The sequence below is a fragment of the Jaculus jaculus genome, chromosome 8 (genome assembly GCF_020740685.1).
Source record: "Jaculus jaculus isolate mJacJac1 chromosome 8, mJacJac1.mat.Y.cur, whole genome shotgun sequence".
NCBI classification, from domain to species: Eukaryota; Metazoa; Chordata; class Mammalia; order Rodentia; family Dipodidae; genus Jaculus; species Jaculus jaculus.
In genome coordinates this window covers 57,565,028-57,584,917 of record NC_059109.1, presented here as the reverse complement: position 1 = coordinate 57,584,917, position 19,890 = coordinate 57,565,028, and the positions used below count along the sequence as shown (strand labels likewise).

The following is a 19,890-nucleotide window of genomic DNA, read 5'->3' as shown; positions in this document are numbered from 1 at the left end:
GTGGGACTGAGGTTTTCCCTATCGTCCTACTTCTCAAAAGTAGTCCAAGGGTACACAGGTGCCCCTAGGCCCTGCTGAGGCAAGTTATTTTATAGCTGTCTAGAGGCAGCTATTAACGTGTAGACCAAGAACACAGGCCCTGGACTAAGTTCAAATTTCAGGCCTATGACTCAAGATCTGAGTGACCCTGGGAATCCTTTGTTTCTTCAGCTGTAAAATAACACTGGAGAAATTGTGGTTGACTCTCTTTTTTCAAGACCTTTTTTTTTAAAATTTTTTTTTAAAATTTTATTTATTTATTTATTTATTTGAGAGAGACAGACATGGAAAGAAAGACAGATAGAGGGAGAGAGAGAGAATGGGCGCGCCAGGACTTCCAGCCTCTGCAAACGAACTCCAGATGCGTGCGCCCCCTTGTGCATCTGGCTAACGTGGGACCTGGGGAACCGAGCCTTGAACCGGGGTCCTTAGGCTTCACAGGCAAGCGCTTAACCGCTAAGCCATCTCTCCAGCCCCCTTTTTTTTTTTTTTAAATTAGAGAGAGAATTGTTGCACCAGGGCCTTTAGCCACTGTAGCCAAGCTCCAGACACGTGTGCCACCTTATGCGCATGTGTGACCTTGTGCATATGTGTCGCCTTGTGCATCTGGCTTACATGGGTTCTGGGGAGTTGAGCCTAGGTTCTTAGGTTTCTCAAGCAAGTGCCTTAACCATTAAGACATCTCTCCAGTCTTGGTTGCCTCTCTTTATCTGTGGGTTGCTCATCAGGAGATGGCAACCAACTGTAGATTGATATTATTCAGAAAAAATTGTCTATTTACTGAACCTGTACAGATGATTTCTTCTTGCCATTATTTCTTAAATAAGAAAGCATAACAACTATTTGACAAAAAATTCCACTGGATTAGGTGTGATACGTAATCCAGAGGTGATTTAAGGTATAGAGAGGATTGTGTGAGCAATAGCAGATTCTACGCCCTTGTATATAAGGGGCTGGACCATCAGAAGATTTTGATACCCTGGGGCTATCCTGTATCCTGTATCCTGGATTCTGAGGGACAGCCTTGTTTCTGCAGAGGTAACACTGATGACAGTCAGTTGTCCCTTCGACCCATCCGGACTGAAGCCTGTAGCCTCTGAGGAGGAGGAGACAGATAGCTTTCTGAGGGCCAGGTCACACCTCCTCCCTCATGTGAGAGCCATCCAGAGACCCTCCAAGAGAAAAGGCACAGCTTGGGACCTCCAGGCTCTTAGGCCCAACAGTCACTGACAGACAGACCCCACCCTCCACTGAGAGAGCTCATGTGGTCACAGGTCTCTGGCTTTCCTGAATTGGGGCTACATGATGACTTTAGGGAGCCTCTTCCACTGTAAAAATTATTTAAAAGGGGCTGGAGAGATGGCTTAGCGGTTAAGCGCTTGCCTGTGAAGCTAAGAACCCTGGTTCGAGGCTCGGTTCCCCAGGTCCCACATTAGCCAGATGCACAAGGGGGCGCACGCGTCTGGAGTTCGTTTGCAGAGGCTGGAAGCCCTGGTGCGCCCATTCTCTCTGTCCCTCTATCTGTCTCTCTCCCTGTGTCTGTCGCTCTCAAATAAATAACTTAAAAAAAAAATTATTTAAAAGCATATATTTGGCTGGGTTATATAAACATATTAATGCTATTGATTGAAGCATTTTCATTAACTTTACAGGCTCATTTCTCCTTGTGATTTAGAAATAAACCAATAGATGATAACAACATTTTGTGGCTCCTGGGCACTGTGCTTCTTGTGGGTATAGACCTCACCTGTTGGGAGCCCAGACCCTACTTATTTTGGTTCCTCTTTTTCTAAGGTAGGGCCTCACTTGTTACCCAGGCTGGAGTGCAGCGGCTATTCACGGGTGCGATCCCACTACTGCTCAGCACAGGAGTTTTGACCTGCTTCGTCTCTGACCTGGGCTGGTTCACCCCTCCTTAGGCAACCTGGTGGTCTCCCGCTCCCAGGAGGTCACCATATTGATGACGAACTTAGTGCGGACACCCTATAGGCATAGCTCACTGCAGCCCAGAACTCCTGGACTCAAGCCATCCTCCCGCCTCAGCCTCCCGAGTAGCTGGGACCGGAGGCACATTCCAAAGTGCTCATGTTTCTCCTCAGCAGTGACTGGAGAGGCGGGAGGCCTGGGGCAGTGCCCTGCCTGCTCCTCTCAGGCTGCCCGAGGAAACCCAGCAGGGCAGAGGCAGGGCAGGCATGGGGCTAGGACTTCAGGGAGGCAAGCCAGAGCTTGCTAGCCCCACTCCTCTGAGGAAGCCGGCCCAGCCCTGAGAGAGGAGGCTGCATCTCCCCAGCACGTTGAGGGTTCACTCGTCATTGGCCACCATGGTCATGGGTCACTGCCACAGTCCCAGGGAAACAGTGACACCAGTAATGACTTGTGGACACTGCAGTTCTGTGTGCTTAATACTGGGAGAGGCCAGGGCCATTGTTATCCCCATTTTACAGTATGGCAGCTGAGCCTCTGAGGGATTAAGGGATACGCATCACGTCACACAGCTGTGCATGGGAGAGCTTTCCAGGTGTCATGAGTCACTTTTACTTGGGCTGGAAGAGGGCAGAGCATCTGCTGCTTGCTTTGGGCTTCACCAGTGGCTCCCAGGTCCTTACCAGGTGGCGCCTGACAGGCCGGTAATGTAGCTGGTACAGTTCAAGAGGTTCAGCTTCTGCAGCCCCAGCAGGTGGCCATACATGGCAGTCATAGACCTTGCTCCGCCCCCAGTGGCCATGATGGCTATCAGCGGCACCTGGGGCACAGGGGCAGAAGGTTGAGAAGGGCTCCATGGACAGGAGAGGCGTGAGAGCAGCTTAGCAAGAACAGGAGAGGGAGCTGGATGGAGAGCAGGATGTGGAGCGGAACAACTGAAGACTGTCTTGCACAGTATAATGGACCGCCTGGTAGGTCCAGAACAAGACCTGAGCTCTGAACCCAGTGGTGCGAGCAGTGGAGGCTCTGCTGTCCAACCCAGGCTTGGAATATCAGGAAACACCATGGCTGGCCGGATGTGGCGGTGCACACTTTCAATCCCAGCACTCGGGAGGCAGAGGTAGGAGGATCGCCATGAGTTCGAGGCCACCCTGAGACTACATAGTGAATTCCAGGTCAGCATGGACTAGGGTGAGACCCTCCCTCGAAAAATCAAAAAGAAAAAAAAAAAAATCATAGCTGGAAGAGTTCTGAGGCTTCAACCCAGCCCTCTATTCATCGATACTAAAACTGGGGCCCAATCATGAATTATGAATGAGGGCAGACTGATATCTGCAGACAGAAGTGATGTTAGGACACCAAGGGTATACCCCGCCCAGTACACGATGCAGGCTCCGTCTATACTGTATTTGTAAGAGCAAGGGGGAATGTGGTTCTGATGTGGGGGAGCAGGAAGGACACTGCTGAGCCAGGGGCTTCAGAGCCAAGTTTGCTCTGTGAGTAGTAGAGATGGTGTAAGATACTTCCTCCAGCTCAAGGCTAATCATGAACCTTCTTCTGTCCCATGTGGTTTTCACCTGCATGGTGCCTCGCAGCAGAAGGAAGGTGCTTAAAGGGCCAACCTGTGGCCTAGGGCCACATGGGCCCCAGCCCACCAGAGAGATGTGTACAAACTCTGACAAAGGCACTGTGGCTGCTTCTAGGGGAAGAGGCAACTGACCCTGGGAATGGAGGCAGCTTCTCTCCAACCTCCTACGTCTGTTAGCTAGGGGGTGTCTGCATGTGCCTCTCTGAGAGAAAAGAGAATAAGAGGGTGAAGGTGGGGTATAGGACACACAAGGAGGTGGAGCTTCAAATTTTTCCTGACTGGGTAAGCATGCCATTTTGCCACTGGGTCAATAATGGCACACTTAGTTCCCTCAAGATCCAGGGCGCATGCAAGGGAAGAGCAGCAGGAGCCCCATTTTTTCTCACTGTCCTCTGCCCTCTCCATGTCCTGGCGAACACAATTGAATCACATGCAGCAGGGTTCTTGTCCCAGCACTGGAACCTCAGTATCTGGAGCAACCACAGAGTCGAGGTGGTGCTGTGGCTACCCTGGCGCAGGGGACGCCCAGGCAGCTGGTGGGGCATGAGGTTGGGAAGGAACAGTTGGTCCAGAGTAGCCCTGAAGCCAGGCGAGTGGCCCAGAGTAACCCTGAACCAAGGCAAGTGGCCCAGAGTGGCCCTGGAGTCAGACCAGTGGCCCAGAGTAGCCCTGAAGCCAGGCGAGTGGCCCAGAGTAGCCCTGAAGCCAGGCGAGTGGCCCAGAGTAGCCCTGAAGCCAGACCAGTGGCCTAGAGTAGCCCTGAAGCCAGGTGAGTGGCCCAGAGTAGCCCTGAAGCCAGACCAGTGGCCTAGAGTAGCCCTGAACCAAGGCCAGTGGCCCTGCTTACCCACCTCATCCTCCAGCAGGTCCTCCTCCAGCCGTAGCACCTGCTTCAATGCCTCAGCCACCACCACCTTCCGCTTCTGCATGAACTCCAGCTCGGCCTGGCACAGGCTAAAGTCTAGCCGCAAGTCCAGTGTGTCAGCGCTGCGGGAGAGGGATGGAGGCTAAGCAGGCCTGGAGCCTCTGCCTTCATGGGGCAGATGTGACTTTAGGGCCAGTGGATCCAGGCCTGAAGCCCAGTTCTCCTATGAACCTCTAGGGTCTTCATTCTCATCTGTAAAATGTTTGACTCCCCTCTTCCCCTGCACTGCCAGCACTTCAGAGAGGCGAGGCATAGGGTCCCATAGCCTTAGCTGGCTTGCTCTATGCTGGTACTTGTCAAAAGACTGCACTTGGGACTCTTTGAACCCTTTACCTCCCTAGTGGGATCTGGAAAGTTCAGAAGGCTTCTCTAGATAACCTCCATCGTTCAAGGACACATATGGCTAATAAGGGGCCCCAGGAGCCCTTTGCAGATTCCTCTGGACGAGATTGTGCAATGTGGGCTCTTCAGAGCTCCCTAACCAGCCCCCTGCTCCCGTGCCCACCAACTGACTGCTTCCTGGTCACAGAATCGCAGTCCTCCTGTGTTTGTTCACTGACACACTTCTCACATCTTTACATGCCGTCAGGGCAGCTCAGACATGCTGGGGGCTTGTTCTCTTCTTACCATGTCTCACCCTGGACAAGTCTAGGCTCCTGGTCTGGCATACAAGACCCTATCAGACCTGTAGAAGCTCATCTCAAGGCACCTCCTGGATCGACCCTTGCCTTCGTACCCTCAGGTGCCCAGCTCCCCAGTGACTCCAGGTAGATGTCAGTGTCCACCCTGTCTTAGCTCACTAACAAAGTCACGTGGTCTTAAGGTGGGGCCTGGGGAATCTCCCAGCATGCCTCCTTCTCCTGCAAGGAAGTAACTCGTTCTCTGGCGCCCACAGGAATGAATAACGCCAATGACAGCACTGGTTGACACCCGATGAGCATCCCACTCACCAGCCAGCTCACTACTTCACAGGCCATCTCACGGGGTCCACAAAGCAACTCGATTTACAGAAGAGGGAAACTGAGGTCAGGGAGATCAAGTGACATTTGCAAGGACAAATTCTAATCAAGCTCTAAATTGAAATTATGGTACTTGATTTTCACAAGGACACAATTCAACAGGAGAAAGAATTGTCTTATCAACCAACAGTGCTGGGTCAACCGTATATCCTCATGCAAAGAGTGAAGTTGAACTCTACCTCACAATGTGAACAACAAATACCAAAAATGTGGGTCATAAGCCTGCACGTGAAAGCTAAAGATCTTCGCAGAAAACAGGGGAGAATATATACATGGCCTTGGATCAGGCAGTGATTTCCTAGATTTGACACCAAAGACACAAGTGACAAAATAGAAAATAGGTTTTGTCAAAACTATAAACCTTTGGCCAGCCATGGTGGTGCACGCCTTTAGTCCCAGCACTCAGGAGGCAGAGGTAGGAGAATTGCCATGAGTTCAAGGCCAGCCTGAGACTACATAGTGAAGTCCAGGTCAGCCTGGGATAGAGCGAGACCCTACCTCGGAAAAATATCATAAACCTTTGTTTTCCAAAGAACACCATTAAGAACATGAGAAGTCAGTCCGAAGAATAGGAGTAAATAGAAGACTTGTATCCAGAAGATACAATGAACTTTTACAGCTTACTAAGACCAGAACCAACTTAAAACATGAGCAAAGATTTGAATAGTTATCTCCAAAAATGATACACCAATGGTCAGATCAGTTCAGGGAAGATACTCAGCATTATTACCAACCAGGAAAATGTAAACTAAACCACAATGGGATACCACTTCATACTTCTCAGGATAGGTTAGGGGAAGGAGAGAAAGAGGGTACTTTACCATGGTGTGGACTTCATGTATAATTCACAGTTCTCGCCCTGAGAGCAAAAGATGAAACACTCATCAGGGATGGCCACTCAGAGCCAAGGGAGTGCAACCAAAGGGTGAGCCACGGGCCCACCCCTTCTTTGACTCAGCACACACACATGTTCACAGTCACAGGCATGCCTTACATGTATGTATGTATGCACAGACGTGTGCTCCATCCCTACTTCCCTCTTCTAAACATGACCCTTCTCTCCATCTCCACTCAGGCTCCATATACTCCCTGGCTCCCACTGTCACCCAAAAGGCGAAGCGGCTCTGCTTGGGAGACTCCACACCCCACCTCTCCCACGCACCTATAGCCTCTCTCCACCTCCCTGCTACGGCAGCTCTAGGCTGCGCAGCTCTGGTGCCCTCTTCCCAGACCTAGGCACTCACCACGGGCAGGGTCATTGCCTGGCCATCAGAGAGGCAATTGAGGGGATGACAAACAGGGCCATCCTTGCGCCCACCACAGCAGCAAAGCTGGAAGGATGGATGGGCTCTGTGAGGAGTGAGGACTCAGACCCGCTTGTCCCCCCCCCCCCCATTGTGGCTCTCTCATACCTCGCAGCTCCAGTGCCTCTTGGGTGCCTCCACATACAACCGGGGCTGGAAGTACTTGGGGTAGTGGAAGCAGGCGGGGTTGGGGAAGCAGGGCATTGAGCAGGGTGAGATGCACTGGATTTTCTCGAAGGATTCTGTCACTGTCACCAGGAGATCTTTCACTGGGAGAGAGAACAAGAAATTAAACCCCAGGATGTTTATTTCCTCATGCAGCTCATCAAAAATCCTATCTGGAGGTCTTGGGAGGGGTCTATAATCACAGGGCCCCAAATCTACATTTTGACAAGGCTTGTGAGGGATGCTGACAGATGTGGTCCCCAAAAAGCCCTTTGAGATGCTGAGATAGTCCTCAAGACTAGTCTTCTTGGTTCTGCTTTGACAGAAGAACCCCTAAAGTCACTGGTCCAAAACCACAGAGAAAACTGGCATTGTCAGCGTGGGGCAGAGGTGTGTCTGTCCTTCCCTCCCTGCGTGTCTGTAGGTCACACTGCCTTTCTCTTGGAGCAGCTGTTAGCCTGGCATGGGAGGGGCATAGCGGGGTAGGGTAGACAGTGGAATCTGTGTCTCTTAGGGACATTCTAGCTATGGGATGCTGTGAATTGGGAGCTGGCTAGCAGAAGGGGGCAGTTAGAGAACCCTATCAGCTGCCAGTGTGAGGCTGCCCCAGGTGCTGCCATCCTACCAGACCTACGCACTGAGGGTGGCATTGAGACCGGGGTCCAGGATGTTGGGCAGGTCTGGGGGCTCCTGGAGTCGTGTGGATGCTTGTGAGAGCATGCCCTTTGTAGAACAAGCTGGGGAGGATGGAGGTTCGAGGGAACAATGATTCTAGAGTTTTGGCTCTGCTTCCCCCAGCCAGGAGAGCCTGATCTAGGTTGAGGTGATCTGATTCTCTGAGCCTGGATGGGCTGAGTTGTTTTGCTGGGGCTTGGAAACAGTCCCCCCAGGCCCCGAGAAAGCATGGCAATGAAACCTCACTTTTCTTCCTCTTCCTCTGCCTCCTCCTTCTGGATTCTGCATGCACCTCTAGACAAGAGACTTGACGAGACTGTAACAAAGTGAGGAAGGTCATCGGGATTCTGGGCACTGGCCACCTCCTCCCCTTCCAGTACTAAGGGAGGAGACCCAGATGGTGGAGTCAGTGTTGGTTAACCTTGAGCTGATGCTGGGGACACTGAGTATGCTGCCAACATTTCTGAGCCTAGTCAAGGCATGATTTCTCATTTGGTGATGGGATATTTGAAAAGGAAGCTGGCCTGTAAACGCTAGGATACAAATCACTGTTTATTAGGAGTCATGTTCTCAGGAACCGTCAGGATAACCTGAGGCAGTGCTCAATTACAGTGCTTGTAGCAACAGCTGAACTGTGACTTTTAACTCTTAAATTATGCCTGCAGAGGTTCTGGGATGGGGGCTGTCTAGAAAGAGGCTGCCTTTAGTGGGGAGAGTCCTAAGAGAAGGGGTCATATCTCTTGGATATAGAATGTTAGGCCAGGGTGAGGCCCAGCTACCTCCTCTCTGGGTGCAGAAGCTTAGGCTGGATACACCCCATTTGGTTGATCATTTAGTCTGATTTGCTCTGGCCTCAGGATGGGACAATGACCCACTGTGGGCCTAGCGTCATTTCCCCCAAGCAGCTGCTAGCTGTGGCCTCTGGAGCTCCAGGAACTCAGAACAATTACCACGAGCACGCCGTTGGTGATGAGAGCTTCAGGTGGAGAGGGACTGAAAAGCAAAATGAGAACTATCCATCATTCCTGAAGACTGACCTCTCTCTAACGTAACAAAACATATAAATCACATCAATCATAAAATATCACATCCTTCTTAGTTGTCATGAAACAAAATCTTCTTAAGAAACCTTAGATTGGGGCTGGAGAGATGGCTTAGTGGTTAAAGGCACTTTGCTTGTAAGTCTGATGGCCCGACACCCTGGGTTTGATTCCCTGGTACCCACATAGAGCCAGACTCACAAAGTGGCCCATGTGTCTGGAGTTCGTATGCAGTGGCTAGACGCTCTGACATGCCTATTTTTTCTCTCTCTCTCCCTCTCTTAAATAAGTAAATTAATATTTTAAAACTAGAAACCTGGGATTTTAGCCAGGCATGGAGACACCTATCTACAATCCCTGCACTTGGGAGTGAAAGAGGATCAGAGTTCTAAGCTAGTCTCTATTACATGAGACTTTTTCCTCAGAAAGTTGTGTTTGCATGTGTGCGTGTGCATGTGCGTGTGCGTGTGCGTGTGTGTGTGTGTGTGTGTGTGTGTGTCAGAGAGACAGAGAGAGAGAGAGTGAAAAGGAGGAAGGGAGAGAGAAGGAAAATTTAGATTTGTAGGTTGTAAAGGAGGAAAGAAAGAATTCATTTAAAATAAAATGTCTAGGAAAAATAGATGCAGGAATAGAAAGGAGTAGAAAAGCTCCATTAAAAAAATAACTTATTGACCAGGCGTGGTGGTGCATGCCTTTAATCCCAACACTCGGGAGGCAGAGGTAGGAGAATTGCCGTGAGTTTGGGGCCACCCTAAGAATACAGAGTTAATTCCGGGTCAACCAGAGATACAGTGAGACCCTGCCTTGAAAAACAAAACAAAACAAAACAAAACAAAACAAAACAAAACAAAACAAAACAAAACAAAAAAACCCAAAACAAAAACCTTATTGGAAAAACAAAAACTTATTGGAGCTGGGTGTAGTGGTGCATACCTTTAATCCCAGAGCTCAGGAAGCAGAGGTAAGAGGACCACTGTGGGTTCGAGGCCAGCCTGGGACTACAGAGTGAATTCCAGGTCAGCCTGGGTTAGAGTGAGACTCTACCTCAAAAAAAAAAAAGCAGCACAAGTGTTTGGTGCTTTGTCATGACAAGAGGACCTGGCACATGTGTGTATGCACACACACATGTGCACATAAAAAAATTTAAAAATTATATCCAATCTAAGCCAGATGTGGTGGTGCACGCCTTTAATCCCAGCACTTGGGAGGCAGAGGTAGGAGGATTGCCATGAGTTTGAGGATAGTGAATTGTAGGTCAGCCTGGGCTAGAGTGAAACCCTACCTCGAAACCACTCCCCAAAAAGCCTATATCCAATCAGATGCAACTGCATGGAGTTCTAAGCACTAGCAGGTATATGGCCTTCCTTGTCAAAATTCAGGTCAAGAGGACTTTATTTTCAGACCAACACATATTATTAATTTTTTTCTTTTTGTGTGTGTGTGGTTTTTTGAGGTAATGTCTCACTCTAACCCGGCTGACCTGGAATTCACTCTGTAGTCTCAGGGTAGCCTTGAACTCACAGCAATCCTCCTACCTCTGCCTCCTGAGTGCTGGTATTAAAGGTGTGTGCCACCATGCCCAGCTCATAATTTTTTTTTTTTTTCAAGGTAGGGTCTCACTGTAGCCCAGGCTGACCTGGAATTCACTATGGAGTCTCAGGGTGGCCTTGAACTCACGGCAATCCTCCCACCTTTGCCTCCCTAGTGCTGGGATTAAAGGCGTGCGCCACCACGCCCGGCTCAGCTCATAATTTTGACATTGAAATTTTTGCAAGGCACTTTCTAATTCAGTCAAGGAACATCATCTCCAAAAATTTTGTCAAAACAAGAATTGAGAGAGCCTAGATTTTCTTCAGTGTGCAATAAAGATGATTTCAATTTGTCAACCAACTGTTAATTGGAAGTCCCTTCTAGTAGTTCCAAGCTCCTCTGACACAGTCTTCTCTGAGTGGAACCGGGCAAAATCCTTCTGTTGTGTCTCATGACTTGCATCCTCCCCCTGCCCTCAGGCTGATCCCAGAAGGGCTGAGGTCTGCCAGGGTTTCAAAGAGGGGAAGAGCCTGAAATCTCAGTAATCACAATGCTTAGGAAGGAAGAACTGCCTCAAGTTCGAGGTTAGCCAGGGTATATCTCAAAACCCTGTCTCAAAACACATAGACAAAGAAATAAATAAAGGAAGGGGGGACTTGCCCCTGTCACCAGGAGAGTCAACTTTTGCCAGAAGAGGGCACAAAGGCAGACCCAGCTCTAACAGCCAAGGACCTTAGCTGACCCTGCGGGCGTGGACCTACTCACCTCTCTGAGAGCAGGAACTCCACCTCCAGCTCTTCCATGCCCTGGCAAGGGAGGAAGAGAAGGTGTCTGTCATCCAGATCTGCACATCTCTGCCACCCAGAACCCTCCTGCTCTGTCCTCCGCACACCTGGCCCTGGGGCCCCTGACGGAAGCAGCTACTCCTGGCTCTTATTGCGTCCTCCACCTTGCTCTGCCCCACGTTTCAGACGCCAGGAAGAGCACTGACAATGCAGGGGAGAGTCAGGTGTGGGGCGGTCCCCATGTCCAAGCATGCGTAGTCCTCCGTCCAAGAATGTTTCCTTGTGATCTCTACTCACAGCTCACCGCGCTCTCTTGCCTTCCCATGGGGCACAGGCCCATACATCCTGGGTAACTTGAGGCATGCCACGGCTCCACTAGACCCCAGCTGTCCCACTGGGAAGTGGAGAAGGTAAGGGGCAGAGATGTGCACCCAGGGCCTGAAACGGCATCTGGCCCACGGCAGGCAGCCAGGTACTTATTGAATGAATCTCGAATACCCTGACTCTTTCTGACTTGCAGATCTGCCCTCTGTACCCTAGAGTATTTGAGAAACAGGACTGGAGACAAGAAAAGGGAACCAACATGAATGTCTCCAGTGTGCGTGTGTGTGTGTGGTTCATGCACGTGAGTGCAGACACACATATGACATATGTGTGGAGGTTAAAAGGACAACTTCTGGGTGTCAGTCCTCGTCTTTGACTTTAAGATAAAGTCTCTCATGGTTCACCACTCTTTTTACCAGACTAGCTGGCTCAAGGGCTTCTGGGTGATCCTGTCTCCACTGTCCTTCTCACTGTGGGCATGCTGTGATTGCAGACCCGAGCACCACAGAGCCAAGCTTTGTGTGGGTTCTGAGAGTCCCAGCTCAGATACGCAAGCTTATGTGGCGAGTGCTTCATTCACCCTCTCCCCAGCCCCGCAGCTCTATTTTGCACCACAAACACTGGCTGCTGGTGCCTACATTAAGTTTTCTCATTTGAGCTTCACAACAATTCTGCCTGGGGTATTATTGTCATCTGCATATAGATGAAAAATTAGGAAATGAAATGAATTAAGTAATTTTCCAGCAGTCACACAAATAGTAAATGATGGCGCTGGAATTTGAACCAGCAGTGCCACTTTCCCCCAGTCTGGCTGTGTGCCAGAGATGTTTATGCCAGGGCATCATAGGAGTAAACAGCCGCTGTCCACGGGGCTGGATGCTGAAGGCCTGGGCCACCGCACCTACCTCTGGGTTGAGTGGGAACTTCACATGGGTTTTGTTCCGGAAGCAGAGCTTGGAGAGATCATAGAGAACTGTCAGGAGATGGTCATCTGGTGTCATTGTGTCTTCATCGCAAACGCTCAACTCCAGTACATTCTAGGGGAGATGGGAGGGTGGAGATCTTGTTACTATGGTGGCAGTGACCCAGTCCCGGACACGGGCTGACCTCAGGACTAGTGGGGAGGGGTCAAAGGAATACGGATGCTTTGAGGTTCCTGTTAGGGTGTCAGGGACCTTGGTAGGGAAATGAGTTAAAAAAAAAACCTTGCTGTCCCCCTCTGCTCTGACTCCTGGAGAATTTGTCCCTTTTCAAAGCTTGTGAAACCTATGAAGTGGGGAGGGCTTTCATTTCATCTGGGGAGCATGGAGAGCAAGACACTGTGTCCCTGGGAGCTGAAGACAGCTTCTTTGGTACTAGAATGGGGAAGCCAGCATTAGATACCAATGGGAGGGGTGGAGCAAAGGCTGTCAAGTTTCTGACATCTGGTAGAGCAGAGATAAGGCATGTGAACTCTATTCCTTGGCTCATCAGCCCCTAATAGGGTCCTGTGAGGTTCCAAAGCAGCATGGCAAAACAAGCAGTTTAAGTGGCTGGCAGCTGGATTCAATAGAAGAGTCTCTGAGGCCCATGACCAACAATCTTTGGAGTTGTGGTTCAACACTAGGTTTGCCATCATAGGCCTCTTTCCAGTGGATATAAGTATGGTTCTGGAGGTCCCCAATAGATGGGATCTGTTGACCTTGTAATAAACAGAAACCCAAATGTGTACCAGAACCAACCCAATGACCCTATAATCCTCAAAACAAACTAACCTCAAACTCAGATTTCAAGATGGCAGACTGTGCCCACATGAAAATACTCACTGAACTCATATATATATATATATATATATATATATATATATATATATATATATGTGTGTGTGTGTGTGTGTGTGTGTGTATATATATATATATATATATATGATAGGAAAAATATTTTATTATTTTTTTGAGATAAGATATCTCCATGTAGCACAGACTGGCCTCAAACTTGCAATCGATCTGTCTCAGCACCTTAAGTGCTGGGATTATAGGAGTATGCCACCACAATTGGTAAAAAGGTCGTTTTTAAAACCATAACTATAAAGACCTTCTGGGAAATGAAATGATGTTTTATGCACTAGTCATGGAGAAATGCCCCTTAAACCAGAGGCAGTAATCTGGGGCTTTCATGTCTCAAGACCAAAGTCTAGCCGGGCATGGTGGCACACGCCTTTAATCCCAGCACTTGGAAGGCAGAGGTAGGAGGATCACTGAGAGTTCGAGCCCAGCCTGAGACTACAGAATGAATTCAGGTCAGCCTGAGCCAGAGTGAGAGCCTACCTTGAAAAACCAAAAAAAAAAAAAAAAAAAAGGACCGAAGTCTGTGCCTGCATCAAGAGGCCAAATTTAATAAAAATAAAATAAAATAAAAGAGAAATGTTTTAAAAGGGCTTGAAAGATGGCTTAGAAGTTAAGGTGCTTGTCTACAAAGTTAAAGAACCCAGGCTTGATTCCCCAGGACCCATGTAAGCCAGATGCACAAGGTGGCACATGCATCTGGAGTTCCTTTGCAGTGGCTGAAGGTCCTGGCACTCCCATTCTCCCTCTCTCTTTCCCCCTCTCTCTGCCTCTTCCTCTCTCAAATAAATAAGTAAAAATAGAGTAAAATAAAAAAAGGAGGCCAAATTTGTCTTGAGGGCTCCCTGCTGAGGCTGCCACAGCTCAGGATGTTCAGGAGGAAATTCTCACTCAAGAGATGTGAGCATGACTTAGAATCACTGTTTATCTGAAGAAGACCAGCACTATGAAACAATGACTCAACAGGTGAAAGCACACATACCCAAGGAAATATAAATAATAAAAACTAATGAAGGCCAGGTGTGGTGGCACACACCTTTAATCCCAGTACTCGGGAGGCAGAGGTAGGAGGATCACTGTGAGTTTGAGGCCAGCCTAAGACTCCATAGCGAATTCCGGGTCAGCCTGGAATAGAGTGACACCCTGCCTTGTCAAACCAAAAAACATCATTGATAATAAAGCAATGAGAAAAAGGATTCGATTGGCCTTGGCCCTATTTCGTAGAACGGCTCTTCCTCTTAGCGTATCTTCCTCTAGGGAGCATGTCTAGGAGGTCCTGTAGACATAATCTCTTCTGGGACAAGAGGACAAGCAACCATTACACACATGGCAGGACAGAGGAGACGAGGAAGAAGGCAGAAGAATGAAAAGACTCAGAGGGAAGCACATGAGACAGGGAGAAGGAAGTTGTGGGTGAGTGGGAAGACAAGTTGGTAGGACAAGAAGGAAAATAAGCAAACAGGCACAGGGAGGACACACACATGCACACACGCACACACGCACACATGCACACACACACACACTCGGAGGGGCACAGGACAGGCGGGCGAGAGGAGAGCCGACATGCAGGCAGGGCAGACAGGGGCAGCCTTCCAGTCTCACCTTCACTTGGGTCTGGATCTGGAAGGTGAAGCTTTCATTCCACTCTGGGTTCAGGCAATTGGAGATGGTTCTGGTCCTCAGCTTCTCCTGAGACGCGGTGGGCAGCCACAGGCTCACAAAACAGTCTGTTTGGCTCACTGTCCAAGAAGACAAGGGTGGAAGAGAAGGGAGAAGAGCCACCCGGAGTTCAGGAGGAAGTGGAGTCATAGGGAGCATCAAACAAAAGCCTCGGCTCACACGCAGCGCCTCTCTGGTCTGCTTCTAGAACCCGGAGAGGACCACAGAGTGCAGGCTTCAAGGGAGGGGGCGTACTCCCATGGGCACCGGTGGCCTCAAGACAAGAAGCACTGCAGTCTCTGTAAACTGCTTGCTAGTGTTCGCCAAGGTGGGCCACGTGATGCTCCCTGGGTCAGGGCAAGACCAGACCCACCCAGTGGTACAGTGTGCCTTAGCACCAAGGACCTGGAGGAGGGCTGAGTGCTTTCTCTGAGGTGATGAGAAGCAGCACAGGATCTACTGTGCACCGCCTAAGAAGGCTTTTGTGGGAAAGGGCTTAGATAGAACAAGCTATTTGGCAAGACTTCCGATCGGGGCCCACCATCTGCACATGCCTCTATGCCCACTGCAAGCGGGGTTTCTTCACACTGGCCTGGTCTCCCAGCGTTAGCTGTGCCACCCAGAAAACCCTCACATCTGTGGCCAAGTACCTGTTTCATTATAAATGAGCAAACCAGGTGCGCTGTTGCTCTATGTGCCACAGAGAAGGTGAAAAACACTTTGATCTGGAGAGGCCTTTACAAAACGGAGGAAGGTTTTTCAACCCTTCTGGTTGGAGTACCAGAGGGGATACGGTTAAGAAAAGCTCAACTGCTTGCTCTCTCTCTCTCTCTCATTCTCCTTCTTTGTCTCTGTTTTAAATAAATAAATAAACTTAAAAAAGGGGGGCGGTAAAGAGATGGTTCAGTGGTGAAAGAAGCTTGCCTGTTAGGTCTGACAACCTGGGATCAATTCCCCACTACCCACGTAAAGCCAGATGCACACAGTGGCGTATCCATCTGGAATTTGTTGATAGTAGTGGGAGGCTCTAGCACAGCTATAGTCAGTCAGTCTCTCTTTCTTTCTGTATGCTTCATTGTCTTGTTTTCTTAAATAAATAAATAAATATTAAAAAAAAAAAAAGGCTGGAGAGATGGCTTAGCGGTTAAGCGCTTGCCTGTGAAGCCTAAGGACCCCGGTTCGAGGCTCGGTTACCCAGGTCCCACGTTAGGCAGATGCACAAGGGGGCGCACGCGTCTGGAGTTCGTTTGCAGTGGCTGGAAGCCCTGGCGTGCCCATTCTCTCTCTCTCCCCCTCCATCTGTCTTTCTCTCTATGTCTGTTGCTCTCAAATAAATAAATAAAAAATGAACAAAAAAAATTAAAAAAAATAAAGAACAGCTCAACTGGCGAGGTGTGTTTAATCCCAGCACTCAGAAGGCAGAAATAGGAGGATCGCTGTGAATTTGAGGACAGCTTGAGACTACATAGTGAATTCCAGGTAAACCTTGGCTACTCTACCCCCCACAAAACAAAATAATAAATAATATAAATAAATAATAAATGAATAATAATAGAATAAAATAAAATAGCAAGACCCTACCTCAGAACAAAACAAAACATGAGCTGGGCATGGTGGCTCACGCCTTTAATCCCAGCACTTGGGAGGGAGAGGTAGGAGAATTGCCACAACTTCTAGGCTACCCTGAGATTCCATAGTGAATTCCAGGTCAGCCTGAGCTAGAGTGAGACCCTACCTTGGAAAAACCAAAACCAAAACCAAAACCAAACAAAAAGAATAGCTCAGCTGTCTCCCTAAATTCATTCTTCCCTGAGAGAAGGAAGAGCTATTATGATTGTCTTTGTCACTGCCTGGGGGATCAGCTGGGGTAAGTTCCAGGATGCATACCAGATATGGACAATTTGGTGAAAGTCATACAGTTTGCAGTATTAAAAGTCCTCTAGGGCTGGGCATGGTGGTGCACACCTTTAATGCCAGCACTTGGGTGGCAGAGGTAAGAGGATCGCCTTGAGTTCAGGGCCACCCTGAGACTACAGAGTGAATGCCAGGTCAGCCTGGGCTAGAGAGAGACCCTACCTTGAGGGGGAAAAAATGTCTTCTAGGGGGCTGGGAAAATAGCTCAGCAGTTAAAGATGCTTGCTTGCAAAGCTTGGTGACCCAATTCCCAAGCCACCCACATAGGGCAGACACAAAAAGTGGCACAAGCATCTAGTTTTTCTTTGCAGTGGCTAGAGGCTCTAGTATACCCACACATGCACACACACATGCATGTATGTGCACATGCATGTATGTGCACTAACTAGTAAGTAGGTCAGGTCCTCTGGATGGCAAATCTGGGCTTCTATACTGTAGAGCCAGCCCACATTGGCTCATAATTAGTACTAATAATTACTAATGCAAGTGGATCCAGGGCTGTCCCAGAACTTAGTCTTGCACTGTCACTACACCAAAAGCTTTTAACAGGATAGTGTCATGTATTGCATCACATGCATTTATGTCTCATTTCCTTCCTGATTCTGACAGCTCACCTTTGGTGAATAGGAATTGATGCTGAATAAAGGTGACAGAACATTGCCCTTAACATGTCATAAGAATTATTTAATCCAAGGCAGGGTGTGGTGTCACACACCTTTAACCCCAGCACTCGGGAGGCAGAAGTAGGAGGATTGCCATGAGTTCGAGGCCACGCTGAAACTACATAGTGAATTCCAGGTCAGCCTAGGCTTAGAATGAGACCCTACCTCGAAAAACCAAATAAATAAATCAGAATTAGTTAATCCAAGTGTGGAGACAATGACAACCCTGGACAGAACCAGAAGAAAACAGTGGCCTCATCATCCCCTCCATCCCACCTATGCCCAGCCCGTTCTCTCCTCTTCAATGGTGTCCAGGCCAGAAACCACATTTCACGTTGGATCCTCATCTGTACCGTCACTGTCTTGGCACGGGTCACCATCATCTCTGGGGCATCCCATCTGGCCTGTCTCCTGTCTTATCCTAGCCAATCTTTTCTTCAAAAAAGGAGCCAGGTGGACCTTTGTGAACATGACCAAGTCACTCTCCAGTTTAACGGCTTCCTTGTGCCCTCAGGAAGGAGTCCCACCCACGCAGCATTGCTCTCTGCCCACCTCCCCAGCTTCTACTCTCCTTACCTCCACCCTGCCCTGCACATGTGCAAACACACACACACACACACACACACACACACACACACACACACACACACACACGTGCACACCCATTTTCATTCTGGACTCCAACCAAGCTCAGTCACTCTTGGTCACCAAAGGTCCATGCTATCTACCTCTTCCCCGGGCCCTTGCACCTGCTACCTCTTCTGCCTAGAGCTTCCTTCTCTTCCACTTCACCCACTTCTTCCTGGTGATGTCCCCCAAGATTCAGAAAGAACCTCCTCTGAAAACCTCCCCTGAGTGCCCACGACTGGGCCAGGTATCTGGTAGCTCCTAGCCCCCCATCTCTCTCTTGGCAAAGTACTCACTGTACTGTGACCATAGGTCCACTTAGGGTCTCCAGCCCTCAGGACAGAGTAGGTTCTCACTAGACACCTTATGAATGAATCAATGGAAAACCCAACTGCCTGCTACAGGGAAGTCCCTGTATCAGTAACCAACAAATCCTGCCCTGAGTCACTGCAGATCCAGGTAAGCAGGTGGGTGTGGTTAGATGCTTGGGCTCACTAGGGAACCTGCTCAGCCCTCTTGGACCCTCCCTTGCTTTTTCTGGTCAACACCTCCTGACTCTGGAGCATTCTTCTCAGGCCTGTCTCCTGTGCAGCAGGAGCCTGCATGTCTGCTGGTTCTGCCAGGACTGCTACACACATGACTTATAGATTCTGTAAAGGCCTTTGTCCCTCACGACTTGCTTCCCTAGCACCAGTTCATGCTTCAAATTCTCCCATGAAATAACACCTCAGGATTTTGTGTTAAAAATGAAATCTTGCCGGGCATGGTGGTGCACGCCTCTAATCCCAGCACTCAGGACACAGAGGCAGGAGGATCACCATGAGTTCGAGGCTACCCTGAGACTTCACAGTTTATTCCAGGTCAGCTACAGCGAGACCCTACCTCGAAAAAACAAAAAACAAACAAAAATGAAATGTTGAGTTTAAGATAAAAATATCTCTTCCAGGCACGGTGGTGCATGCACTTGAGAGGTAGAGGCAGAAATTCCAAGCCAGCCTTGGCACTATAGTAAGACTTTGTCTAAAAATGTAATCCTGAAACAGACAAGAGTGAGCAGATGATCAGACACCCGTACTCCAAGCATTAGTTTGTAGCTTCCTGGCCCACTACACCAAAGGTTGGGAAAAGAAGAATGGGAGAGAAGGATGGTGGAGGAAGGTCCTGGGCCCAGGTAACAAACCATGGCAGATGCCAATAGAATAGTGACTGTTTTGATGGTCACATGAATGATAAGGAGGTGGACATCAGTATATGAATTTCCCTTTCTGCAAGGGATTTCGGCACACAGGTTCCAGTCCTTGTATCTTGTGAAGGGACAGAAGACTTGGCATGCTCCCCTTCTAGGTTTCTGGGTGGAAGCGCTGACTCAATTATCTTCACATACATACAAAACATTCCCATGTTACCACCAGTGAGTGAGGTTACCCCAACACCTCTGAAGATACCAACTTGGCAACCCTAGGGGTGTTGATTTGGGTTTCAGTTTGTGTTCCACAGCTCAGAATCCTGGTGGCTGGGAGATTTCTGGGTTCGACTGCCTCTCTGGTCTGTGGCTGGGCCAGTTGCTCTTTTAGCTCTTGACAATGGGTTATGCCTGAATCCTTGCACACTTCCCTGCTATTAGCCTCTCTGAATTTCCAGAAAAATAGACATGGCTGAGACAACTAAACCAGAGAGCATTTGTTTGCATTCAAGCTAGAAGCGAACAATTCTGAGCAAGAGTGACCCAAGACTTGAAAGCTGTCAGGACACTTGCCCACTGAACCCAGGGAAGGTAGCAATATAGCTCAGACTATGACAGTGTAGAGTCCAGACCCAGAGCGACTGAGGCTGGCATCCTCAGATGCCATCAACAAAAGAGCACCCCCAAAGTCAGCCTATGTGCACA

General features: G+C 49.1%; 1 protein-coding gene across 2 annotated transcripts in view; it reads right to left on the bottom strand.

Moving 5' to 3' along the window:
• The window catches only part of Pla2g4e (phospholipase A2 group IVE), a 42,906-nt gene that overhangs the window by 11,062 nt on the left and 11,954 nt on the right, over positions 1–19,890 (bottom strand). The window contains exons 3-12 of one of the 2 annotated variants that reach the window (XM_045157468.1): positions 14,743–14,879; positions 12,223–12,354; positions 10,974–11,014; positions 8,589–8,631; positions 7,885–7,954; positions 6,907–7,067; positions 6,739–6,825; positions 6,316–6,353; positions 4,402–4,537; positions 2,646–2,782 (exon numbers count right to left, since the gene is read on the bottom strand). In XM_045157468.1, coding sequence (XP_045013403.1) covers positions 2,646–2,782; positions 4,402–4,537; positions 6,316–6,353; positions 6,739–6,825; positions 6,907–7,067; positions 7,885–7,954; positions 8,589–8,631; positions 10,974–11,014; positions 12,223–12,354; positions 14,743–14,879 — 982 coding nt within the window. The remainder of the gene's footprint in view (positions 1–2,645; positions 2,783–4,401; positions 4,538–6,315; positions 6,354–6,738; positions 6,826–6,906; positions 7,068–7,884; positions 7,955–8,588; positions 8,632–10,973; positions 11,015–12,222; positions 12,355–14,742; positions 14,880–19,890) is intronic. The other variant, XM_045157469.1, reaches the window with a different exon arrangement.